We start from the raw sequence: 27,319 nt of genomic DNA, 5'->3' as shown, positions 1-27,319 counted from the left end.
TTGTGGTGATCCAGAATTATTTGTCCAGCAGTGACAGAAAGAAAGGCAAAGTCTGACATATAAGAAAATTACGCAGTTTAAAGGAAAAAAAGAATTCAGAAAAGTCTTTCACAAGGAAATCAATCTTGCTATTTAGATAGATAGAGCATAATACCTAAAACTAAAAATTTCTGTCGGAAAAGGCTAATCTATTAGATAAACCAATGCAGGCTATAATCCTCTGGGATGGGGTGCATGAAATATTTAGATTGTGCTTGGACAATTTAATAACTATGAAAATATATATAATCACATTTTATTTTGCTGATATTAGATTAAGACATCTTAATACTGTTTCAGGAACTAGAAACATGATTATTAATACATCACAGTTCTGTTAACATCTTTTCTAAAATATTATACCTCAGTGTTGCACACTTAGCTTCTCTTTTTCTTTGGAAGCTATATAATGAACTCAAACCAACAGTCATGATTTCTTGAGAAAAGACTGGTGGCATGTTGCCTGCAAAGCTGGCGTTTTATGATATCTTTAATTCATTAGGTATTTCCTGGATAAGGACTGGTTTATGCCATTAGCATCTTCGTTAAAGGTCATGTTCTGAGATTGTTTTTCTTTCTGACATTTGTCCACATTCAGCACATACAGAAAAATTAAGTTTGCAGATGTGAACTGCATTGGGTATGATAATGTTTCTGAAATAAATCAAAACTAATTTGCCCAGAAATATTATTGAGAAACTGTTTTAAATGTCAGTGTACTAGTGAAATTAACAGTTGTTCTTTTATTGAGCATGCTGTTCTGCTGCAGTCACCCTCTTAGCAATTGTCAAAGTATAAAATCTGTTGTTCTGAAAACTGTTTTTGCCATTTAATATTGAAAATGTGTATGCTCATAAAAGTTCCTGGACTGACTGCAGTCTTCAGTTTGAAGTATGCTTCTCTGGTGAGTTACCTAGAGCATTTGTATGAAACTTTCTGTCCTGTCCTGTCAATACTCCGTCGTAGTTGTGTGAAGGACTGGATGAGAACTAGTCAAGATAAGGTTGTGTCAGCCTGGACACTTAAGAAAAGAAATCTTGACTGTGCTGAAACAAGTGGAAAATTTCTCAGTGATTTAATTGTGGTCTCTGTGTAATGCAAAATGTGAATGCTGTGACCGTCCAATGACACTTGTAGTGCAGTCACTTTGTTCTGATGTATATAGGTACCTTTCTAATAAGAACTGGGTTGAGATTACTTACCAATTATAAGTGGCTGAGAGAGAAATCACTTCTATATTTTTGCTTATTTTTCCATGAAATAAATATATAGTACTATATGTAATGATTCTTGGTTTGCACAGGCTAATGGCTGATCGGGTGCTTGTGATTGGCAGTGGAGGGAGAGAGCACGCTCTGGCCTGGAAATTGGCCCAGTCTCCACATGTAAAACAAGTGTTTGTCGCTCCAGGAAATGCAGGAACAGCTGACAATGGAAAAATTTCAAATTCAGGTAAAAAGGAAAAAAGTCAAATATTCTGCAAGCAATCAGTCATATAGGTGTTGGAACTGAAGCAAAACTTAACATATTTGCATTGAGTCAGTACATGCTAACAATCATTCTTTTCTTTTACTGGTACCACAGATTATTTAAGACATTTATTTTTTCTGGAGGTTTTGTTTTTGATGATTTTGATTGTAGAACTGCTGGGTAAAACATCATATTGTATGTCTTTTTAGCCTAGCTTCTTCAGAAGTGAGGCTTATATGAGACTGTATAGTTCCACACTTCATCTCTTTCCTCCCACTGTCATGCTTGAATTCACTGACCAATTTCAGCCAAACTTAATAGAGAAACAGAGGTCTTAAAGATACTAAGTTCCAGATAGAAACTTCTCTGGTCTGTGCCCAGGCTGCTCAGCTAATTTTAGCTACGTCATCCTCTGGCACTGAATAAATCTGTGCTCAAGTGTTGAACTGTTTCCTTATGAATTTATGATTTCATTTTTTAAAGGTGCTAGTCTATTATGATAAGCAGCTTTTAAAAGCTTATATTGATTACATATAGCAAATAGAATATAGTTAATAAGTTAGTGATTGTATATTAAAAAACATCAATGCAGATTGGAAATGTTCACTGTTCATTCTGGACTCTGTTATTAATGTATTGTTTGTTTTACTTTGCCCTTCACGGGCTGTAGTCTATTTCAATATTTTAATCATACTATTTAAGGCGATGGAACCATGACATTCTCATCTTCCATCTGTTGTTTAAGCTTTGTACTGTAACTTAATTATACATCCTTTTCCTTTTCAGCTGTGTTAGTCAGCAATCATACTATTGTTACCCAGTTCTGCAAAGATCATAACATTGGACTTGTGTTAGTTGGACAAGAAGCTCTTTTGGCAGCTGGTAAGGCTGAAATAAATTATTTTGACAGGAAAAGTCAGGACCTTGAATTCTGCTTTAAAATGATGTTATTAAGATCATAAGCTGCGCAGCTGTACACTGCCATAATTAAACTGAAAAATGCAAGAAAGCGGTTTACAGTATTTTGTAAATGTAAGCTGTAATCACCTTAAACTTTTGGCTTGATAGCTGTATGCTGCTTTTTATACAATAGAAATTGTCAGAGGAAACTATGCAGATTCAAGAATCTGTAATGATTACAACTGTTCTTGTGTGTTCTGCTGTGCTTTCCTTTATACAGAGTTTTCCTGTAATAGTCCTAAGATTGTTGCTCTGTGCAACCCTACACCAGTCATTACTAGTGTTGATTATAATGTATTACAGTAAGATCTCCACGACTTAAGTAGTGAACAGAAGTACTGGGCAGTCCCAGCTGTAGTCATGGGGTGGTCACAGTGACAGTACTTAGTAAAATGAAGAGCTGAAGACCTCTTAAAACTAAGTGGTGAAACGGATTGTTGGATGTTCAGAACATTGTTTTAAGGAAGAATTAGCTATTTAAGACAAGGAAGAGTGTAACAGTTGCTAGAATTTCATTATATTAGAATGATTTGGATGTTTCTGAACAGATGACTTTGTTCTTTTGGTATTTTTGATAATTAGGGATTGTTGATGACTTGAGAGCAGCTGGAGTTAGATGTTTTGGACCGTCTGCAAAAGCTGCCCAGCTGGAGTCCAATACCAGTTTTGCCAAAGCCTTTCTGGATCGGCATGGAATCCCAACAGCAAGATGGAAAGCCTTCACCAATCCTCAAGAAGCTTGCAGGTTTATTACCAGGTAAATGTTTTGACACTGGAAATTCCTTCTCTGTCAAGTTATCTGTATGCTTGGCCTTCACTCATCATAGTTGCCTAGAACTAGCGAGGAAGTATTTTCTTTTCAAACATTGAACTTTTCAAATAGCTACTGATTATTATTGAATTAGATTTTTAATCAGATATAGGATGGTCAAGGTGCAGGGCACCTGAGCAGGTTGATTTTTCTGTTCACAGATCACAGCTTTTTCCCTTTGATTGGCTTCTCGAGGACACTGTTTAGCCATTTAAAAGAAAAGAATGTTTTGCAGAGAAAAATATTTCAACAAATCTTTCAGTAACTGTGTTCTGTAATGGCAAGGGTCGTTTCTACACAAACAAATAGCAAAATATATCTGTGGTGTGGTTTGGGGAGGACTGATCAAATACTCATAAGGTAAGGATCACACTCTTATTTCTTCAGGGCCAGACAGCATCTCTCTTACACATGGAGAGAAATGTAACTGTGTATCTCTGCAATTGCTTTGAGCAGTAATGCTTCTGGAGTCATTGGGAGTCCTTTGGGACAGTAGTTTATTGCTGTGGCTGTTTTGGTCTAGAGCAGTGATAGTCCACTGCCACAGAACAAAGCAGCTGCCGTGTTCAGCTACATCTACACTGTCTGTGCCTGTGTATTAGTTTCATAGACTGCTTGTCTTTGCTATTACGTATTTCATGTGGTGTAATCTGGTGGAACTTTTTAACAAAAAACAAAACAGCCTTATCTCTGACTTTGTTGAGACTTTCTCTGTAAGAACGTTTAGTCTGTATTATTGCCATATGCAGAAACATGCCAACAATTTTTATTTCCGTWAGCATGCTTAAGACTCAAAAAGAAATACTGTATTTCAGGTGGACACACCAAGCTGTGGAGGAAAGGAGCTCTGTGTGAACAGCTCTTTGGCTACTTGTAAAATCTAGGGTTGAGATTGATCCTAATATAAATCATAGTGTGGAAAGGAGAAGGGAATGGGATGTTGTGTCAGATAATAGTCTAGTAGTGTGATGAATCAGCTCTTTGACAGGGACATTTCATTTGACTGTCCACAAACTGGAGAGCAGTGAATGTATAAAGTGTAGTTAAAATGTCACACGGTCCTTACAGTCCTTTTTTTTTTTCTCCCCTCCAAATTTAGTTTGTGTTCAAGAGTAAGTGGAACAATTCTGGGGATACACTGCTAATATGCTAGTTTTAACATATGCTTTACGAGCAAGACCTAACTCAGCCTTAATCTCAGAACCATAATACGAGTTTCCATAATGGTATATAGGTTTATGTACTGTAAGTCTGGTGTTATAAGCCTATAAATCATTTGTGAATTCATCTTTCCAATCCTACAGCAGGAATAAATAGTGTCCCAACTGTAGAGAGGGAAAAGAAGTTGTGAGGTGTTAAAGTTTAAGTGAGTGGTCCAGGTGTATACACTGAGTTGATGTCAGAGCCAACAGTAGAATTCCTGCATTTCCAGTCCACATTCCTGTGATGAGTCTGTAAGAGCCCTGACAAGATGGGTTAGCAGGGAATGTACTTTTCTAATGTGTTATTCCTTGACTGTTCAGAAAAAGAGAAGAATATGGGAGGCATTCACCATAAAAATGTGCCTTTCACTGGATGCAGTAGGGATACCGGAATCTCACTTTTGCTTTCTTTTAAAGCACAGACTTTCCTGCACGAGTTGTACGGGCGAGGGGCCCTGCTGCTAGAAAAGAAGTGACTATTGCAGCCAGCAAAGAAGAAGCCTGCAGAGCTGTCCAAGAGATTATGCAGGTGGAGAGCCCTTTATTTAAACAGTAGGAATCCAATTCTTGATTTTCTGTGCCCTGTGCAGAATGAATTTGTGAGCTCAGCTGTAGGACATAAGTATTTTCAGCACAAGCTCACCCATTTGGCTAAGAGCAGGATGGACTTGGAAACCGAATCCATCAAACTTGCACCAAAATTTGCATTGCTGCTGTGTTGCTATATGTATTCTCTAGGCATACTTCAGTCCACATATCTGTCAGATTCGATCACTGTGGGACTTTCTCCTTGTTCCTTGTCTTTATGGGTACTGAGGAGTTTCTCTGGGTGGCATCCTCAAATTCCTCATGTTTGTCCCAGACAGTGGGCACTGAGCAGGGCTCTGTGGAGTTTGTGTCTGCTCTCTCGTTGCAGCACTGGGTCCCACTTCCCTGCCCCTCCAGCTTTTCCATTTTCCGTTGGCTTCTGGAGTCAAATAAGGTGCGTTTCGATGTGCCTCCCTCATCTTTGAATGAGATCCATTAGTTTTGCTCAACATACCAGAATTCAAGTAGGCTGGCTTTTTTTATATACGTCCTTTTTTTTCTGTTAGAAGAAAGAGAAGAGAGGATTTAGCTAGTAGATGTCATGTTTAGTAACTGAAGATTTTTTCTCTGCAGGACAGAATGTTTGGAGAGATGGTTATCATTGAAGAACTTCTTCAAGGGGAAGAGCTTTCTGTATGTGTTCAACTTTGGTTTAACAGTATGGTCATGTGCTTTTATTCCTTGGTATTATTGCTACTCTGTATGCATAAACACACACATTTATTGTTTCAAATAGTTTTTGTGTTTTATTTGGCACTTACATAAATATGCAAGCTAAGCAATTTTATCTCATATTAATTAATATAAGTTGTGAGTAGAATTTTCTTCTATATTAGCCATAAACTGGCAATAATGGTGTTCTTTTTAGATGCAATTTAATCTTTTTTTCTAGGCTGACCTAAAACATGCTTGCATGGACTTTTACCTCTGTAATTCTTGTTACATAATTAATTTTATGCTAATACTTAGCGCCTACTTTAGCACTTTTCTTGCTGTAGGTTATTACTCAGTGGCAGGATAAAACTTAAGCATATATATCAGGGGGCTATATGCTACATGAAAACTGAAAATGAATTCTCTGTGCAAGGTTTGTTCTGCAGTGAAAATACCTCACACTCATTCAGGCCCCAGTCCTGCAAACACAGATGTTTAACTTCAAACATATGAGTAATTCTGTCAAGCTGAAGAAGACTATTCGCATGCCTTGAGGTAAGCAAACCTCCAAATGAGTGCTAAGTCAAGATATTAATTCACCCAAAAGGAGTTCTTATGAAGGCCATCATTTTTCTCAATCAATTAAAAAAAAAAAGAAAAAAAAGTTCAAAGAATCCTTCAAGTCAGTGGATTTGCAGCACTATAAATGTATCCCATTGCTTTCTCCCTTTGATTCCTATATTTTACTGGCAGGAGAGTCTCAGTCTGTGACCTGCAGTGTTAACTTCCCTTTGGACGGGACACTGTCACTGTGCTTTCTGTGTTGTGTGCATTTCTTAACAGTGCCTGTGCTTCACGGATGGTGTCACTGTTGCCTCAATGCCCCCAGCCCAGGCCCACAAGCGGTTACTGGATGGCGACCAGGGCCCAAACACTGGAGGGATGGGAGCTTATTGCCCAGTGCCTCAGGTATAGCAGTCCTCCCACCTCAGCCTGCAAGAAGGGTGATCATACCTGTGGTTAGTGTGTCTCCTTTAGGACCCAATCCTGTTTCTATGATATAGGTGGAATTTCTTCTGGAGTTGATTGATGCTTTGCTCTCATAAGTCAACACGGGGCTCAAACATTCGTAGTCATTCTTTAAGATTTCATGAAGCTGTGTTCTGAGGAACGGTCTCTCTCTTATCTTTTCCATTACTTCTAAGTTTGGTGTTTCTCTGCTTCTATTAGCATTACTTGAAATGTCCCTGCAAAACTCCCAGCAGGCCTGGAGTCTTTTTATCTTGAACGTAAACTTAGGTTTATTGTTGATTCTTAAAGCTAGCTGCATTGTTCTAAATGTGCTGATCAAGTGCGTTATTACTGTGTTTTTCTGTAAGTACCGAACCAAAACAAACCAAAACAGTCTTACTGTTTTATTTGTACAGCCCAGATTGCCAGTGTCTCAAATCTCCTTAAAGTCGTCCCTCTAAAGAAGGCCTAAGTGTTATTATTGAAAGAAGGAACCAAACAAAAAACCTTAGGAGGCACAGCGTTAGTGTGTCTGTCATTAAGGCAGCAGCACCCTGACACAAGGACTATGCCAGATAGGAGTGGGACAGCAGGAAACGTAGCTGAGGCATCACTTACCCCAGTAATTCCAGATCCTTTGGGCTAGTCCGGCAAATGTCATCCCTGTCTCAATCAGTTTGATGTTGATCGTCAGGTGCCAGAAGTTCTTCTAGAGAAAATCAGTGATGCTATCCTTCAACATGTTATTGATAGTATGAGACAAGAAGGAACAGCTTATGTAGGTAAGTAAGCATTCAATTGAAAAACAAGGTAAAGTCATAACAAGGTACATTTCATTTTTACATTTGAATTCCAAATAGTATTGTCAAAAGAAAAAAGTTCATTTTTCATGCAGTGTTAACCCTCACTGATTTGGTTTATAGCTCTTCCTTTGGAGAGAAGAACTTTCATTTTTCTTCCAGATGGCATTTTAGGTGATTTATCATGCCTGTTTTTTTTTTCGTAATGTGCAGACACTGGAGGGATGGATTATTAACTATGAAACAGAAACCTCAGCTGGAATGTGGGAAATTTGTAAACAGTGTTAACCAGTGGGAGCCTGCATCTGATTGCTACAACTGTTAACTTTCAAAAAGAAATGAATCCTGGTAGCTAGAAAACACTCAATCTGTATAATCTTGGGCTATAAAACATATTGTATTTTTGTTGAAATAATTTTTATTTTTAAAATAGTTGCAACCAGACCCTTTGTAGTTCGAGGTATAATTTATACTTAAATTTGGTTGTACTGTTCACTCCTATACACAGTAATAAAAATTTTCTTAAGAACTTGGTCTTAAGACTGTTTTGAAAAAGGGAGCTGATGCTCACAGCTGTCATTTCATGCAAGTGACTGCTTTTGGTAGAGAAGAATATGAGTATAACATATATGTAGAGTTGGGTTCCAGTCTCAGAAGATGCCAAGTATCCTCTGCTATTTGGTAACTTTTTTTTACAATGCTTGAATCTGCAGTAAGAAATTAGTGGGTGTTGAGCATTTTCAGGATGATGATGGAGGACCTGATGCTTTGTAGAGTTTAATATTTAACGCTTGTCGTTATCTGAGGATTAGTTTCCTGAATATACAACGAAAGGCCAGTTCTAGATTATCGCATATGTGTATTGCAACAGAAATTACAGAATACCAACTTCAGTAAGTTTTGCTTATTTTTGATTGTTAGTATCTGTAGTGAATTTTGGTTTGGCACTTCTTCCTGAAATTCAGAAATATTTATATGTAACGATAGTGCACTTTGTGGTAAAAAGCACCAAACCAACACCAACACAAAAGTAAGGCCTGCATAATGGAGTTCTGTGGGAACTGTTTGTTTTTTTTTTATCCTTTCAATTTGTTTTGATCTCTGAATATCTGAAATTAGAGGACTGTAGCAGGAGGCAGAACTTGCTTTCTGATGCAGAAAGGTTGCTTTCCGTTGTATTCAGTCTAAAATGAGACACAGTACTCCTCATGTTACTGCTAGCCACTTTGTTGGCTAGTGTGAAATTATTATGGCTTGAGTATAACTACCTGCAGAATCCCTGCTGCTAATTCCCTTTGCAAAAATGCATCCCACATTCCAAAATATTTTGTTGCATGTTAAGGAGTCCTTGAAAAGTAAGTGTTTAAATTCATTTACTTGGCTGTGTTCTTTCTGTTAAGGTGTGTTGCAAACAGGATTAATGCTTACCAAAGATGGCGTGAAAATTTTAAACTTTAAATGTCAGTTTGGTGACCCTCAGTGCCAGGTGAGTGAGAGATGCTGGAAACTTAAAAGTGCTTCATTTTTCACCTCTGACTGTTCCAGTTAACTGCTAAAGAAACTGAGTAATGTGTTTGGATTTATGTCTTCTGTCTCCTCAACATGCAGATCTGAATGAGAATGTCTTAGACAGTGTGTGCGGTAACTTAAAGTTTTAGCTAGTCAGCTTCTGTGAATTAATTAGTTAAAGAATTTAAGTTAAGTTAAGCTGTTGCTAAGATTTTATTTTTATGGATGGAAACAGACTGAGGGGGGCCTAGATTCATATTCCTTCTACATAATCTCCTGTGCTGTGTTGTGAGTTTCTACCTGTTGCAAAGAATTGCTACTAATTAATGTTCACTGATATTTTCCAAATCTACAGATACAGTATAGGAAAATACAGTATATTCAGTTTGTCAGATACCGATTTTCTCTGTATACTGAATTTTCTTTAAGTTACTTCTCTAAGTTGAATTTGAACAAGTCAGCAAAATAAGAATTAACTCCTATCACTCTCCAAATTGTTTGCAGGTAATTCTTCCACTGCTTAAAAATGATTTTTATGAAGTGATTCAAGCAACGATCGATGGCAAACTATGTAGCTTCATGCCAGCTTGGTCAGAAAATAGTACAGCTGTGTGTGTGGTCATGGCAAGTACAGGATACCCAGGGGACTATGACAAAGGCATGGAGGTAACAGGTAACTTCAGTAGGTTGTTTACTATTTAATTTCAGCCTAGCACTTCGATAAGTTTGCATTTACCTCTTCTCCCAGAAAGCTATATTGCTTTTCTCCATCCCCCTTCACAGAGTCATCAGAATCTGCCTTCACCTGTCATTCTTTATCCTTGTAGAAGGAGTAGCTGTTTACTAATATCGTTTAACTGAAATGCATGCCTGACCAAAGTAGCACAGGGTCTAGATGTTTAAAATTACATCATTCCAAAAATATCAGGTTGTAGCTTGTTGCTGAGATAAGAAGGTGATGGGGCATTATGTCCTCCTAGAAAAAACCTGATGAGTTCCTATAGAGTTCTTCCACAAACTGTGCTGGAAACATGGACCACAGGTTGTATGCTCATAACTGCTTTTTGCTAGCTTTGCTCCTTTGTGGGGAGGTAAGGGTCAGCTTATCTTAGCTAATGCTTGACCAAGCGATAAGGATGAAACTTTGGGACCTGTGGCCTTTATAATAGGAGTGGTGCGTGCCTCCTCCATCAGCTTGGTTTATTCCCTTGTGCCGGCTAGCCAGGGCTGTTAGATGATGGGCGAACAAAAGCATGTGCTGCTGTGTAACACATGTAAAAGACCGGGAACCCTTATAGGACCTCCACTTTATAGGGACTGAAGGGTTTTGGGGAAGGTGGGCATATGGACTTTAGATTAAAATTTATTTTGAGGTTAAAATTGAATTCTTGTGTTTTGATATATCATTAGGATTTTTTTTTTTTATGAGCTGGTTTAAAAAATAGAGGGAACTGTTGCAGAACTATTTCCTTCTCCCCTTAGTTTCTGCCTTACCAGTCCAATACTATGCATTGTGCAGAACAACCCAGAGAGCTGGTCTTTTATCAAGGCCACCTTATTTTTTTCAGAACTCCAGCTACCTTCTATCAGCCAGAGAGGAAGTCATGTTATATTATTTTTTCCTTTGTCAAGATTTCTGCTCTCATTTTTTCTTCCCTCATCGTCCTCTTCTAGTTCAGTCACTGACTGTAGTTTGTTTTGTCAGTGATATTCCGGGAAATTGTGCATTTCTGTAACTAACCCCCCTCCCCCCACAACTGATTCAGCCCCTCTGTCAGCGAGCTACCTTTCACTAGTAACACTCAGGAACTTAACTTCTTTCAAGTTGGCATTGATACCTTTAGGAGTGAGGTGATAAGACTACCCTGCCTGTGAATCACAAAAAAGATGGTCAAAACAATGAAATTCAGTCCGTTCTTTCGTTATTATACTTTTGGCCCCTGGAATTGTAGGGTTTTTTTTCATTTATTTCTATTTTTTCACATTGTTATCCCCCATTTCAATGGTTTAACAATCATTTTATTCTGGAGTATTCATTAAAACATGATGGGAAGGAGTTAGGCTTACATTGCAGCAAGGCCAGTTAAGGCTCAGCTTTGACCTTGTCAGGGCAGTGATATGGTAGTGCAACACACTGTACCTCCAGCAAGTATAAAGGTTCCTTTTCATCATTTGTAAAATCTGTCTAGCTGATAGCAAGGGGAAAACTGTACTTTTTTTCCCAGAGAGTGGCAGTAGTTCCTCCCCTTCCCTTATCATCTTAAAATATGAATCAAAAAAAAAAAAACCCAACTCTTCTGAGCACTTTTGCTTTCCTGTAACAGGAAAATATATGGAAACAGAAATTAAAAGAACAAAATATGTCATTAGTTTTAGCCATCAGACAGCTACCTGCAAGTGTTTGTAGAGCATCAATTGCAAATGTGGTGGGGAACTGCGTGGAGCGGGCACAGCAGGACAGTTAGGGTGGTGCTGATCTAACATGAACACTAATGATTTAATATCCAGGAGAAGGGAGACTCCAAGCAGTAAATTCTTATGAATTGAGGAATAATTTCATACAGGAAAACCTTGCACAAATTATTCACAATTACAATATTCAGCACAGTTTTGCTGTGTCTCAGAACAGTTATATGTCCTACTGTGTCTCTTTGATTTCCGTTCGTGTGTGTCCTGGATGGCTGTCTCAGAAGGCAGGCTCAGGGCCAGTGAACTGGGATAGCCTTCACTGGCTAGTGTTTCTCAGGGGAAGAGGAAGGTGGAAAGTTTCATTTTTCTTGTCCCTTGACTAAAGAAAGGACTTGAATCTTCACTGCTTTGCCAACATTATATGTGATTCAAAGTACTCAGAGAGCTCCTTTTGCTTCTGTAGGGCTGCTTCAAGCCAAAGAGTTAGGGCTGCAGGTGTTCCATGCTGGCACAACGCTGAAGGACGGCAGAGTGGTGACAAGTGGTGGCAGAGTCCTCTCCATCACTGCTGTTAAGGAGGATCTGATGAAAGCACTGGGAGAAGCCAACAGGGGAGTAGCAGCCATACGTTTCAAGGGTGCCACTTACAGGAAGGACATTGGCCATCGGGGTATACGGCTTCTCAAACAGTCTCTGTATGTAAGCAAAGGCACTAGCAGAAATAGAAGCTAGTCCAAAGTTTTATGTATATTGTTCGTATTTGCGTGATGAATGATGGTCTGTGCGGAAAATATCACTATTGCTGCTAGCATGCCCTTTCCTCTCTGCAGAGGTCTGATATACAAGGAGAGATGTGTGGAAACTATAACCAGTGATGTTTTGATTCATCAGCCACACACATCAGTTGCAAGTGGTACCAAATCAGGTAAGATTAGGCACTGTCTTTGAATTTTCTCAGTATACTGAATGAAATAGGGCTTGCTTTCTTAGGAGTTTTCAGATGATCTCCTGGCATTGAAACAGAGCTTGAGAAACTGGGCTGCAGTCACCATTAAGAAAGAAAGCTCTTATTTCTTTCTCATCCTTCTTCCTTTGCTTAATTAAAACAGTTGGCTTCACACAGGGGTTATTGCAGTTGTCCAAGAGCAATCTAGTGAGCAGAGTAACTCATGGATTAATGGAGTGGTTTTGTACGTCACTGGACAGAAGTGGTCCTACCAGTTGTATGTATGCATACAATATCCAAGCAGTTGTTAGGGTGTGGCTAGCAATCACTGAACTTGTAATTTGCTCTTCAGACTGTGGCCTTTACTCTCAGCAATGATCCACTGAGGAAAATTTCTTATTCTTTTCCTCCTTTGAAAAATGAGCTGCATAAAGAAAAAAGCGAGCTGTTAACAATTTGGTGAATGCTTTAACCTTTGCTATACACAATCCATAGGTCAGAAATACAGAACAATGAAGATCTAGTTAGAACATCATGAAATATGCAATTTTGGGGTCTATGCTTCATAAAGCCATGTGTGTTTCTGTCAGTGGGCACAATGCTGTCAGTGGACACAGTGCTGTCTTCTTCAATCAATCATAATTTGCTGTGCCTTGGTGAGTGTTTTGGGTTTTTTTAATTTCCCTTAAGAATGATCCCCCATGTATTTATACTTGGCAGGCTGTCATTCAGAAGTAAGAGGTTTTACTGGTTTCTTTGACTTGAAAGCATCTGGTTATGATGATCCTATCTTGGTATCTCGAACTAAAGGCCTTGGACCCAAACTGCAGGTAACTCGCAACTTGACTATAGCTCATGTTAGCTTCCGAGACTGTTTTAAATGCCGCACCCTTATGAGCATTAGAAAGACATTACAGGTCCACCACACTGGTCATTTGAACTTTGTAGATGGTATTTGGGCAAGTCCTGTGCTTATGTCATTGATAATGTGGAGGTCCTGGATATTTCATGATGAAATGATAATAATATATTTAGCCAGGCACTGAGGAACTAAGAACCAGAATTTCTGCTATGAAACAGAGGATCCATTGGCTTTGAGAAAGGCCAGTTTAGAGAGGAATTGGTACAGAGAAGTGCTAAGATGATTACTGTCAGGCTGAGCTTAATAAATTGTGTGCAGAGAGGCAGTATGACTGCCTCTGTCATGGCACAGGGCGGAAGGATGGGGGAAGGAGACATTGAGAGGAAATAGAAACAAATAGCTAAAGGATGCTAATTATACAAGAACACATAGGACAAGTTGAGCCAAGAACATATTCATAATGGAAAATAGGAGGCTTTCAGCCGCCAGAGAATGGGAAATCTGAGGCTGCCTTTCACTAGTCAAGCACAGCAACTTAACTTGTTTCAAGTTGGTGTTTATACCTGTAGGAGCAGGATGATGTGGTGTGGCTTCCTGCAGCAGCAGGAGAGTGAACATAATAATCCAGAAGGTCTTTTCCCGTTTTACATCCTTGAACACCTCTGAGCATGAAAAACTGATTGGTGCTGGCTCTTTTGAGTCTTTGTTCCTTAAACTTGGCAGAGAGCTGTTCCCAACTGTGTTTACACAGACCCTTCCCAAGACCCTTCCTCAGCCAAGAAAAAGTTGGCTGGTGCCTGTCTGAATTGTTACTGCATCAGTGGGAGGGAGATGTTACAATGCAACAAAAGATGTGGGATGGCTGGTTTCCATAGTGCTTCTAAATCCACCAGCCTGTGAAAGAAATCAGGCTTGTAAACCAAACTCAGACTTTGTTTAGGTGCTGATATGTTGCCATTTTAAATCTGACGATAGTCTTTATCTGCATTTTTCCCCTGCCCGTTTATATGTACTGAACTTTTCTGTGCTGGTATAACTGTACTGATGGAGTTGTATAAGTAGAAGGTAGCTACCCTGAGAATTTATCTGTACATATACAATCTTTGTCCTATTTCAGACCCTGAAGTGGTAGCTAACAGCGATAAACTGCACTGTGCAAGCTGTGTGGCAGTGTATCTATCTACATCAGCAGTTGGCACAAACAGAATTACTCTGGTGTATCCCTGGCAGTGTGAAAACCTCTGTTACAGTGGTATAAGTGTCACCACTTTAGAGAAGCCTTCAATAACATCTGGATCAGGTTTCATTATTGGTAGGATGCAAACACCTTGGTAACTTTTTTTAAAACCCAATAGCAGCCTTCCTGAGGGAAATAGGATATTGCATTATGTAAGATCTGCCTTTCAAGGGACCTACAGACCAGACCCACGTTATCATCTACAACATGAGATGCCTAGGATCAAAAGACTCCTTGAGGAGGGTGAGACTGAGGCCTTTCCTACCTTAGGGACTTGAAGAAGAAAACTACTTAATGACATTCTTTGAGTTTTGCTGTGTAGCCCAGTCAAATTAGTAGGTAAAAGTACAGCAGAACACACAGTGATGAGCAACCTGGCCTTAATTTTGGAAATTGCTGGGCTGTACTGTAGGTTGGATGCCCCAGGAATTTCCAATTGCTTTTAGACATCTCTCATTCTAGATCGACATAATATCCCAAAAAACAAGCAAACAAGCAAACAACACAAAATGAGAGTTTCTGGGTAGGTGGAGCTAGAATTTGAATTAATGTTTCAAAAAACAAAACAATTTTTTTTCTCTGCAAGAAAATGAGCTGGTTTCTCTACATTTAAACTAGATGATCTACTAGATATCTTCTGTGTGTATTTTCTGTTGTGATTCTTATCAGGGAAGAGAAGATTCCTGCTTAAATGCTTCCTGCTTAAATGACTGACCAATGTTTATTTGACAAGGAGTCTGAGTTTTGCATATCTTTTGTCACTTCTGCTGGTTCCCACCATGTTTTTCAGATTGCACAAGCATGTAAGAAACATGACACCGTAGGTCAGGACCTGGTTGCCATGTGTGTCAATGACATGTTGGCTCAAGGAGCAGAGCCCCTCTTCTTTCTCAACTATTTTGCCTGTGGCAAACTTGATGTTGAAGTGACTCAAACAATCAAAGGAGGAATGGCTGAAGCTTGCAAAAATGCAGGATGCGCTTTTCTGGGTATGAACACTCCTCTTCTGCTTTGATTTTTTTAAGTTTCTGATGTTAAAATGATTATTAGTGAAATAAAATTTGTAGGCAGAAGCAGTATGTGGCATTAAACCTGTTGGCTTGTGTTTGGAAAAAACAGGCAAGCCTTTGGGCTCAAACTCTCCTGCATCTTTAAAATGGGTCAGCAAGGAAAAATGGCTAATTTTTGCCGTTCACACATTTGGATCCTGACTCCTCCTTATTTATCCTTGTACAAAGGAGAGCCTCACATTCTTGAAGTGCTAATATATTTTCATTCCCTCTCTGATGTTCACTCATAGCAGAGAGGTGTCAGATAAGTAGCATTAAATTAAAAAAAAGTTTTGGTAACTTCATGAAGCTTTGTTTGGCTGAAACCTTTAGGTAAGAAACCAAGAAAGATTTTTAAAAGGCATCTGAATGTGCATGTTGCACATCTCTGCAGCAGTCCTGGATACATTGCCTATTTTAGAAGATGCCATCGATTTAAAGTTAATATAAAACACATTTACAGCCAGTACTGACTGCTTTCTCTCCCCACTTAGGCAGGGAGGTGGCTGAGCTAACTGGCATGTATTCTTCTGGAGAGTACGATCTGGCTGGCTTTGTGGTTGGCGCAGTGGAGCGAGGGCAGATGTACTTGGGGCTGCAGAGAGCTGATGAGGAGGATGTGCTTATTGGACTGGCCTCCTCCGGGATTCATGGCCATGGCTTTAGCATCATAAGGAAGATTCTCTTAATGTCCTCCTTACGTTACTCCTCTCCAGCACCTGGTGGATGTGGTGGCAAGACTCTAGGTATAATATCTTTCTTAAAAGCAAACCTGCAAATGAATTGCATTGAGACATCTTCATAACTAGATACTGCCAAGGGTTGCTTGTTTCAGCATGGATTAGGTTAGTCAGTCTTCTGGGTAGGTATGTAGTCTTGCTTCCTCAGTTTTGGAAGAGCGGACCAGCAGTGTTTGCCACTTCTTAGGGCTGTCTGCCACAGAAAGCAGAAGGGAACCTGCTCAGAGAATTTTAAACAAATTGATTGCATTATCACTTACATTTGCAGGAGAAATACTGCTGACTCCAGCAAAAATGTACAGTCAATCTCTGCTTCCTGTCCTTCGCTCAGGGCACGTGAAGGCTTTTGCCTTTATTGCTGAGGAGGGGTTGCTGGAGGGCATCTCCAGAATCCTGCCAGAACACGTCAGCGCAGTCCTTGGTAAGCATCAAAGACGAACGTTTCTATTTGACAACATTTATATATAACATGGACCTGATTTTTCAGCTTCGGTTATAAAGGCACTTAGAAGGGTATGTCTATAGAGTTGGAGACTGAATGACCCAAAGTCAATGCATTTCCAAGCAGCATGCCCAAAACATTCCTATTTTAAGTAAGTATCAGCTGATAGGTACCACCTTCTTGTTGGAGAAAGGAAATTTGAGGAGAGTGTGTAGGCAGCTGCTCTAGGACAAAAGGAGTTTCTTGGTCAAGACAGTTTTGAGTCATGACTTTTCTTTAAAATAAACATTAGGAAATTGTCTAGAAAGTGATATCACTCCACTTTTCTAAATGTCTCTGTATCTCCCAAATGTTTTGCCTAATATCAGTCAAGTTTTCCAGGAAAATTGTAGTCTGACATAGAAGCTTGCCTGTGCAATTTCAGATGAATTGATTTCAGCTCGACAAAGTGTGGGATTCAAAATCAGGCTCGTAATAGGGAAGATCTTGCATCAAACTTAATTGTGGAAAAAACAAGCATCTCTCTGTCTTGTAATTTCTCTCAGCTAGAGCTAACAGTAACTTTGCCTCTGCTACTGAACAGCTGAGCTAAAAAACCCAGAAACACAAAAGCTAAGACAAACAAAAAAGGTAAGAAGCAGTGACAGAAGAGAAGACCAAGAGAGAAAAAAATTTACCCCACATACAAACAATTGCACAGATAGCTCACAGATAAGAACTGCCTCTGTAAAGTCACAGTGTGAGTCATTTAATGGAATTTTATGGTAGGAGGTAGCTTCCCCATTGCTAAAACTTTCATCTTGGTTTCTTTGAGAAATTTGATCTGTTCAGCATCCCCGAATCTACAGAAATCAGGTATCAGGCAACAGATTACCATTTGACATCTTTAGCTAAGGTAGAACATTTCCGTTGCAGTTGAAATTGGGAAAAGCATTCATAAGTTCAAAATAGTAAAAACAAATGTGTTCATCAGAGTCCAAATCTTGCAGGTGGAGGAGGGTGTGTGTCTGTCTGTCTTTCACTAGAACAAAATTAGAAAGGGGCAAATAAACCCGGGTTGCTAAGGTGGTGCACAGCTTACTGGTGCCTGGAACCACAGACAAAATAACAAGCCCTAAGGATTGTTAGAATTTTCTAAAATGAAATCAAGATGGCAAATATATGGCATCAAGCTTTCCACAGACAACCTGAGGCCATGCCTGCATGAGTAGGGTCACTGTGAAATCCCCTCCATGCTTCCCATCCRTGTGTAGATCAGTCTGCCCCACTCTACTCTGTAACCTAGCACAGCCTCGAAGACCTGTGGTGAAGTTCCAGGTCTGCAGTCAGTTTTGCTCCCACTCAGCCGCTGAGTTGTGGTTCTCCAATCTGTCCATCAACCCACCTGAGTACACACCCTTACACTAACTATTGATTCTTCAAAACAGAAAAGCAGGAACTGCCTAAATAGTTCAAAGAAGCCAGAGATGATTTGTCCCACAGTTCCTTTATCTCTTATGGAAGAGGTGCTAGTGATCTGTTACTTAGTCATTCTGGCTGATCAGGAATGAGTGCGTTTTAATTCACCATCATTTCCTACATGTTCTCATGACAAAGCCTAGTGAAGTCTTAGCTTGTGTCATGCTGTCATGCTATGAAGGTTCGATAGCAACGACTGAGACAGTAATATAATAATAATAAAAAAGATGTTTATTTCTTCACACAAGTTCTTGGATTAGTAACATCCATTAAAATAATGCGATTACTAATTTAGAAAGGATARCAYAAAACCATCAGTTACTAATTTAGAAAGGATAACCTGAAACCGTCGATTACTGCGTTATTAATTGGAAGGACTGCTTATCCCTACTTGAAAGCTWKCTTGTTCACTCTCCTAGTGAGAGGGCTCTCAACCTCGAGGAGTTACCTTACCCCAGCGTCCCAGGAAAAGGGGAGGGGGGGGAATACTCACGGTCCAGCCGGAGAGGATGATCAGGTCACGTTCCCGTCCCTGCTCAAACTCTCCTAGCTCCCAAGTCTCTTTTTATACGGCTGGGGCTCTGGGCAAACACTGCTTTTGCTGACTTTTAGCAAGTTTCACAATCACAGGACTGTCTGTTTGTCTGCTTGGGGGGACCCTGCTAGCGAGGCAAGACCACAACACCTCCGTATTGCTTCTCCCCTCCCCGGGGGTCCGTGCAGATTGCAGGTGGCAGACTTCACTTTTCCAGTCTTGTTAATCATTCCGCAGCCTTGCGCATATCAGTCCTTGCGCATATCGATTGGTAGACTTCTTTAGTCCTGTTAAGTCCTCTGTTCAACAGCTTTGTGCACGTTAGCTCTTGTGCTATCAGTTCTTCTGCATATCAATTGACAAACTTCAGTCCTGTTAACTCTTCATTCGCCCATCAGCTTGCATAAATTATATCTAGAAACCTCTAGCTAAACAGCACCCATAAACTTGAGTGGAAGTTGGCTAGTGTCCTCCTTGGGCAGTATTCTTAAAATAGAGAGAAGTAGTCTCAGCTCTTCTATGATACTGCCATCATTGTATATAATAAAAAGTGGATAACAAACAGTTGTGCTGACCCTGTACAAATTTTAATCTTTTCAGATGCTCTCAGTTGGAAGATTCCTGACATATTTTGCTGGCTTTACAAAGAGGGAAACCTCTCTGAGAAGGAGATGGCTCAGACGTTTAATTGTGGGATCGGTGCAGTCTTGGTTGTGCAGAAGGAGCTGGCTCAACATGTTCTCAAGGATATACAGAGGCATGAGGAAGCCTGGCTGATCGGGAAAGTTGTTACCCCTTGTCACACAGGTTAGCAGGAGTTCTAACTGGAAATGAAGACAAAAAAAATGTCAGTGGGCTATGGCTTCATTCAAAGTGTAACCAAATTCTCCTGTTCCCCTCTTCAGAGGGGTTTCCCCTAGGCCCTTAGGGATGCACAATATAATTTGTTTGTCAGTACAAGGTAAGTTGTTTTAGAGTGTGATTGTGTAAAGTGCTGAGCATTGCTTGGGAGGTACTGCTTGTCCTCAGGTCTGTAGGCGCTGAGGAGTCTCCTTATTGCAAGGTTTGTGTAGTTCAAATCTTTTCCYTGTCATTTCACTAGGGTGGAAGCTAGTTGGCACCCTTCACATCTAGATTTCATTCTTAAATACAGGGAGAAGTGAATAAGTTGTTACCAGAGTGACATTACTTGAACAATGTCTTACCTAGGTACCTGCTTGAGACTAGAGTAAATCCCTCTGATGACTGTGTGTAGGACTCTAACATTATTTAGTGGATTATATTTTACCACAATCACTGTAATCAACCCACCTCCTTTCCAATCCCTTTCCAACTCACATGGATCCAGTGTAAAGATCAAGGCTAGGCTGTAGTTGCGTTTAGTCATATATGATGGTAAGTCTTTGTTCTGGTWTGTCCTCTGGCTGACTGTCAGCAAGACATGAGCGAAAACCCCTCTGTCCTCAAGAAGCTTGGGGAGCAGTTTGGGCAGCCAAAAGGAAACCTCAGCTCCATCAACATAATTTTAGTTTAATTTTGCAGTATGAGAGAAGAAGGAAGGCAAGTATAAAAGATGGGGAGAATCCTTGAAAAGATTWTGCCATACCTAGGTCCTTGCAGACAATTCTGCAAGTGAGTAACATAAAAGAGATCAGCACAGCTACTTGTGTGAGTTGGTTTGAGTAGTAAACGTTTTTGTAGTTGAGTTAGCATTGGCATAAAGTCATTGCTGATAGGTTTTCTCTTGATTGAAACTTCTCATTAGTGAACTATACAAAGTAGATTTTGATGGAAAAATAAAATCTGAGGTATTTTACTTGTAACGCTTTCCTCACATATTTGAAGGAGGTTCTCACATTGAAGTCGAGAATCTTCTTGAAGCTCTGCACCTGAGCAGCCCCCAACGTCTGCTGAATAATGCTGATGTAGAGAGTCCACACCAGCCCAGAAAGAACAAAGTTAAAGTAGCTGTTCTCGTCTCTGGAACAGGTGAGCTTGCATTTATCATCACACAGGAAAATGTCCCTACAAAGGAGAGGTTGAGTTCAGCCCTGATATAGGTGCATCCACCTTCACTTTTTTTCAGTGGAGTCTATGGAGCCTTCTAAAACCAGGGCTGCATTTGGACCAGAAGTCAAGAAGATATCCTGTACTGCTTAACAAATGAGCATTATTTGTGCACAAATTCCTTAGTCCTCTTCTTTTTGCTCAGTTGTTGAAACCAAGATTTTTGGGATATAAACGGAACTGAGAGCTGCTTCTCTGTGACGTAAATGCTCATCTGTTTCATGAATGTTTATTCTCTCTTTATTTGAGGCACAAACCTTGCAGCTCTCATCAGTTATGCAAAAGAACCAGGCAGTTTTGCTGAAGTTGTCCTTGTCATCTCCAACAAGCCTGGGGTAGAAGAACTACGAAACGCAGCCCGGGCTGGAATTCCCACCAGGGTAAAGGCACCCATTTCCTTTCCTTTTTATCATCAACTCACTCATACTGAATCTGTAGATCTTAATTAAATGGTTGGTATGAATTCATGTTTTACATTTTCATGTGGTAAGTGGATGTAGCATGAAGTTGTCAAAGCTATCAGTAGAGACAGAACTGAAAGCTGCAGGGACTTAAYGCAGTGCTCACTGGAGTCAGTGAGTGTCTTTCCCTTCTCATCAGTGAGCCTTGCAGTCCAGATTTAGGAAGAAACTTCAAATGAGCATGTGTCTACATCTAGAGATGTGCTTAAATCACACTGAAGTCAGTATGCTTACATTCTACTTTTACAAGTGCTTTGCTGATTTGGTACTGAGACCATAGCCCATGAAGCTTACAATTTTAACAGAAATTGGTAAGACTTCTGGCTCTGTGAAACACATAAGCATGTTGTCTTCTTGGCTGATCACTTCTTAGAAAGATTTGTCTTATGTTGTGCTCAGTCACTTTCAGTGACACCAAATAAGTCTCATTCTCCTACCTTTGGTCAGTAAAGTAGCACTTTGTTATGGAAATTTTCACTGGTTTGTTTCATAAAACAAAGCTACAGAAAGAGAATCACATCATGTCATTGTATTTGGCAAAGTGTAGAACATGTAGAACTCATCTTTCTGACACTTAAAAATTTTGAACAGTTTTCATTTGTACAGCTCTGTTCAGATGGGAATAAATGCTGTTAAGAGCCTCTCTGGGCATTGAAAAGTTTTCAGCAGGCTTCCCTAACAGCTGAGTTGGATACATGGTATGTTTTTTCTGACAGTATAAAGACTCATCTCTGGAAAAAAAGATTATGTCAAAATTCATTCACATTTTTCACAGTTAATAGCGTGACAGCTTTGTTATCCCCTTATTTGAATCAACACTTGTCTTGGTCTAGTTGGAGGCCTGTAGCTAGTGGTGTCCCCCAGGGGTCAGTACTGGGTCCAGCCCTGTTCAACTTCATCAGTGACCTGGATGAAGGGACAGAGTGCACCCTCAGCAAGTTTGTTGATGATATGAAACTGGGAGGAGTGGCGGATACACCAGAGGGCTGTGCTGCCATTCAGAGAGACCTGGACAGGCTGGAGAGGTGGGTGGAGAGSAACCTCATGAAGTTCAACAAAGGCAAGTGCAGGGTCCTGCACCTAGGGAGGAATAACCCCATGCACCAGTACGGGTTGGGGACTGACCTGCTGGAGAGCACCTCTGCGGAGAAGGACCTGGGAGTGCTGGTGGACAACAAGTTGACCAGGAACCAGCAATGTGCTCTCATGGCCAAGAAGGCCAATGATATCCTGGGTTGGTTGCATTAGAAAGAGCTTTGCCAGCAGGTCGAGGGAGGTGATCCTCCCCCTCTACTCAGCCCTGGTGAGGCCACGCCTGGAGTGCTGTGTCCAGTTCTGGGCTCCCCAGTAYAAGAGAGACATGGACATACTGGAGCAAGTCCAGTGAAGGGCTGCTAAGGTGATGAAGGGACTGGAGGATCTCTTGTATAAGGAAAGGCTGAGAGAGGTGGGCCTGTTCATCCTRGAGAAKAGAAGAYTTAGGGGGGAATCTGATCAATAGGTTTAAAYACCTGAAGGGAGGGTGTAAAGAGGATGGGGCCAGACTATTTTCAGTGGTGCCCAGCGATAGGACGWGAGGCAACGGGCACAAACTGAAACACAGGAAGTTCCATCTGAACATGAGGAAAAACTTCTTTACTGTGAGGGTGACAGAGCACTGGAACAAGTTGCCCAGAGAGGTTGTGGAGTCTCCTTCTCTGGAGATATTTGAAAGCCATCTGCACACAATCCTGGGCAAAGTGCTCTAGGTGACCCTGCTTGAGCAGGGTGGTTGGACTAGATGATCTCCAGGGGTCCCTTCCAACCTCAACCATTCTGTGATTCTGTGATTCTTGGGTGCCTCAGCTAAGGGGAGGAGTAGAAATGAAACAAGACTCAACTCCTACCATTACACAGAATGTTTGGTCAGTTTGTTGTCTTTGTAGATTTGAATTTTTTAAATTTTGTGAATTTTTAAAATTTCATGAATTTCAGTAAACAACCGTAGAAAGGCTGGTGGTCATGTTGTTAATTCATTACTATTTTACATTAGTCTTTGGCCAGACAATCTGGAGTGAGAGGTCAATATCTTCTGATGTGTTCCCCCTTATTTCCTGCCCCCCCCCCCGATACTGTACTACCCATGTGTTTCTCTTTTCATAGTTGGCTTCTCCTCATTTAGACTTTCTACATATACTGGAAAATATCCTGTGCAGAACAGCCTGTGTTAGCTAGCAAGCGATTTGGGTGTTCCCAGGAATATTTACATGAATGTTATATGGATTTATATGTATATTATATGAATAACATACAAACTTACAGCTCTTGAAATCCTCAAGTGTCCTGGAATTAATGTTTTCTTTTCTCTTTGTTGCCCATGTAGCTGCTGCCATTTGCATAAAGTTACTTTCCTTGATAGGGCTTTTGTTGTGTTTTAATGTTTTAGGTGATTGATCATAAGTTGTATGGGAGCCGCTCTGAATTTGACAGCACAATTGACCAAGTTCTTGAAGAATTYTCTGTTGAACTGATATGTCTTTCAGGATTTATGAGAATTTTGTCCAGTCCTTTTCTCAGAAAATGGAAAGGTAAGAAATTATAATTCTGTAAAGGAGAAATGAAAATACAGATGCTTGGTCTTGCCAGAAGTACATAGTAGTAATTCTTCATCTTTCGGATAAATCTCTCACAGTCTTGCTGACACTGAGTAGGTTTTCTCTGCATCTGATTGCATGTAGATCAGTGGGGCTACCATATGCTTTTATTCATCCCAGTCAGTGCTAGGAGTCTGGCTGTGCAGGGGCAGAGAAACACCCTGTGCTGGCATAATGAGTAACAAAGGGGAAAATCATTGTCATGGAGTTGGTCTGTCTGTCTTCCTACTGGAAAGGAGAAATGCCTGTGGAGCAGGTAGGTAGAAGTTTGGTTCTGTCTGCATTAGTGTGATAGGCAGCATAATTGTGTTGTTTGTCAAGGAGCTGTGCAGAAGTTGTTCCCTGCAGTTATTATTCAGAAAAGTGGGAGAGAGACTGATTTCTCAGTGCATCTCCCTCCTGTGTTGCCATAACAGCTGCACAGCATAGCACTGCTCCATACTCTGTGCTGGAAATAACGCTATGAGAGACCCCGAATAAGTGTAGCTCTGCTGTGTTCCCTTACGCATGCTCTGGGCCAGCAGAGGAGGGCCACACTCCTGTTGGTTCTTGGCTCTGGGCACTGAGTCAGTGTTGAAACCTTGCTCAGAAGCTATTCACTCGCTATTCAGATTGCACTTGGACAGGCTCCTTTGGGAATTATGTTTCCTTTGAAAAATAATTTCCATCTGTGCAGTGGCTGAGCATGAGGCTGCAGAGTATGAAGTCCTCAGCTTCCAAGACCCTCATCTGCAGCGCTAGGGCTGGTCACTGGGGAAGAGAGAGAGCCTTATGATTCCAGCTGCCCATCCTCTGCTGCAAAAGCAAATGAGATCCTTGGCGTTAACTGAAGTGTGTTTGCCTGACCAGTGCCAAAGCCTGTACACTGTCATTTGTGTCCCTGGAAAAGTAATCCCTCCTCAGATCAGAGTAACACTTCCTTAGATTTCCTCAGAGATCTTAACACCACTTGTATTTTTGCTTTTTAAGCTGAACATGGTCTGTTATACTCTGAATGCTGTTGGGACCATTTGAACTCGAGTAGTGCCAGATGCTGTTGTTTTGAATTGATGATAACATCTCACTTTTATTTTTAAAGGAAATTCGGTTCAAACTGATTTTTTTTTTCTCCTCCCAAACTGATGCCTAGGGAAAATTTTGAATGCTTCCCCATCGCTTTTCCCACCAAACAAAGGTGGAAATGCCCATCAGCAAGCCCTGCGAACGGACCTCAAAGTCACAGGCTGCACAGTGCATTTCGTCCTGGTAAGTGTCCTCTTGCCTAATGGTATGTAAGTTATGGAAAAAGATTTGTTTTTTTTTCTTTCCTTTCTGAAGGCAGAAGCAGGAAGAAGTAAAAGGAGTGTGTGAAAATCCTGGGAAAGTTACCAGTAGAAACAGGAAGGTGTGGGAGTTGTTACACTTCATTTGGAAAGACAACTTGGGACTGGGGTGGCCAAAGTCAGGCCAATATAGCAGCACCAGGGAACCCTCTGAAGCTTTACTCTGTGTGTTTGGGGAGGCCCTTTGCAGGCCCTGTCCCTTGATGTCATTTTGTCTGTCTTGTTTCTAACCCCTTGCCCCTTTGCTTGTGGCTTCCCAAGGTCATCTCTTCTTCCCTTGCACTACCGGCTTTCTTCAGTCTCTCCTACACTCAGCAAACTGCTCTCTGCATCTGCTAGCCCATGTCTCTCTTCCCACTCTACCCCCTAATTTGTGGGTGGCAAGCCTTTCCAGACTTACTTTCAGCCTCCTGCACACAACTGCAGATACTCTTACTGATACATCTCATGAGACCTTCTCTGCACAAACCACATCATCCGTAACCTTCCTGACACCATTAACCAGCCTTTCCTAAGAGACTTTCAATATCTCCATTTTAGGAGGAATCTAGTCCAAAAGCAGTGATCCACCAGGAGCCTGTGTCTGTGAAGGCAGATGACACTGAGGAGACGCTGTCAGAAAGGGTTAAAGAAGCTGAGTGCCGGGCTTTTCCCATTGCCCTGCAGCTGGTGGCCAGTGGAGCAGTGCAGTTAGGAGCTGATGGTAAAGCCTGCTGGAAACAAGGGGGCCAAAGTCTGTGTCTTCAGGAAGAGAAGAGAGGCTGCGCTTCCTCTCTTGTGGCTCCAGAGCCACAAGACGACAACACAGTGTAGCTAGGTTAAGGAGAGGTTTGCTTTCTTCTCGTCTTTCCCTCCTCCTTCCTTCCCGTGGATGTGCTTCTCTTTGACTTCAGGTGTATCAGTGTCACACGTTTCCATTCTGAGCCGTGGTCTATTTCCCATAGCTTATGGGTTTAGTTACACTTCTTTTGCAAAATTGGCTGGGAAAGCCAGACTGGCATTTCAGATTTTGAATTTCTTTGTTCTGTTTTTTGATCTATAAAGAAGATACTGTGTTGTAAATCAAAGAGGGCAGTGGGGGGTTAAGCTGGGAAGATGGCCTAATGCTTCAGAGGGAAATTAATTCTTTTGAAGGATCAATATTTGTTGGCTGTATCACATTGCAGAGTACCCAGAGCTAAACAAAGCAACCACAAACTGGACCTGTGCTGCTGCAAGAGGGTGACCAGCTCCTTTCGGACGGAAAAGGCCAAACATGTCAGGGCAGGTCAGAACTGGGACCCAGCCTGGCATGAGGAGGGAGGGTGAATGAGGCTTAGGAACACCTGTGTAGTTCTGTGGGAAGAGGTGGGAGCCTATGAGGACCTTGTCCTTGTGAGCCCCATCACTGTGGGAGCTCCTCAGGGAATGGAGGGGAGGAGGACGTGTAAACATGTGCCAGCGTTGGAGCCAGCATTAATGCCAGGTTCCTCATAAGGAGACGGTTACAAATTCTGTTAGAAGAGAGCACGTGATGGTGTCACAAGCCACAGAAAAGTCAAAGAGGCTATGGGGGGAAGAAGCCCTGCTGGTCCCCTCCCCTGGGGCCAAGCCCATGCCCACAACCCTCAGACCTAACTGGAGCCATTGAAGATGTCCCTTTGCTCCCTGATGCTTTGGCATCACCACCGACTCCTGTGAGCTAGAGTATTTGTGTGAACTCAGTGGGGTTAGTACAGAGCACCCCTGGCTGCCGCTCAGCCTTTGCCCTGGAGCGGACAAGGAACACTTCCTGGGTTCCCGGGGCTTTGAGGTGGCAACCGTAACCTCCAGGAGAGGTGCAGTAACAAATGTTTGGGGCCAGCCTCAGCTGCTTGCAGGGTGGACCTGTAGAGAGGGTCTGAGGTAGCTAAAAGCCAAACAGTAGCACTGAGTATTAGTGATATTTTCTAGTGTTTGTGACTGAAGCCATGCTTATTCAAGCTACACTGGACTACTTCCACCCACAGGGTGGTTGTGTGAGAGTAATATGGAGGTACGTGATGTTAATTAATTCAACCCTCACTTAAAATGTTTAATTCCTGTTGACTGACAAACTCCAAAATTGCTGCTACTGGCACTTTGATCTGGTGTGG

The 27,319-nt window shown here is 41.2% G+C and overlaps 1 protein-coding gene across 2 annotated transcripts; it reads left to right on the top strand.

Annotated features, from left to right (window-relative positions):
* The first annotated feature begins 1,322 nt into the window (after positions 1-1,322).
* LOC112971849 (trifunctional purine biosynthetic protein adenosine-3-like) lies at positions 1,323-26,018 on the top strand. Of its 2 annotated transcripts, none has more exons than XM_026077658.1 (21): positions 1,323-1,491; positions 2,296-2,391; positions 3,052-3,226; positions 4,900-5,011; positions 5,644-5,703; positions 6,568-6,693; positions 7,430-7,517; positions 8,936-9,021; positions 9,549-9,717; positions 11,917-12,148; positions 12,284-12,378; positions 13,120-13,229; positions 15,289-15,487; positions 16,042-16,293; positions 16,556-16,708; positions 19,323-19,529; positions 20,568-20,711; positions 21,039-21,169; positions 23,676-23,817; positions 25,013-25,128; positions 25,746-26,018. In XM_026077658.1, the coding sequence occupies exons 1-21, from the start codon at positions 1,323-1,325 to the stop codon at positions 26,016-26,018; spliced, it is 3,135 nt and encodes a 1,044-aa protein (XP_025933443.1). The 2 variants fall into 2 exon arrangements, with proteins under 2 accessions (XP_025933443.1, XP_025933444.1); XM_026077659.1 differs by having other exon boundaries at positions 1,347-1,491; positions 20,571-20,711.
* The last annotated feature ends 1,301 nt before the right edge of the window (positions 26,019-27,319 follow it).

Source organism: Apteryx rowi, unplaced genomic scaffold (genome assembly GCF_003343035.1).
Source record: "Apteryx rowi isolate R43461 unplaced genomic scaffold, aptRow1 scaffold_46, whole genome shotgun sequence".
Taxonomy (NCBI): Eukaryota; Metazoa; Chordata; class Aves; order Apterygiformes; family Apterygidae; genus Apteryx; species Apteryx rowi.
Note: the sequence above shows the minus strand (reverse complement) of the source record. Positions and strands in the feature narration are given on the sequence as shown.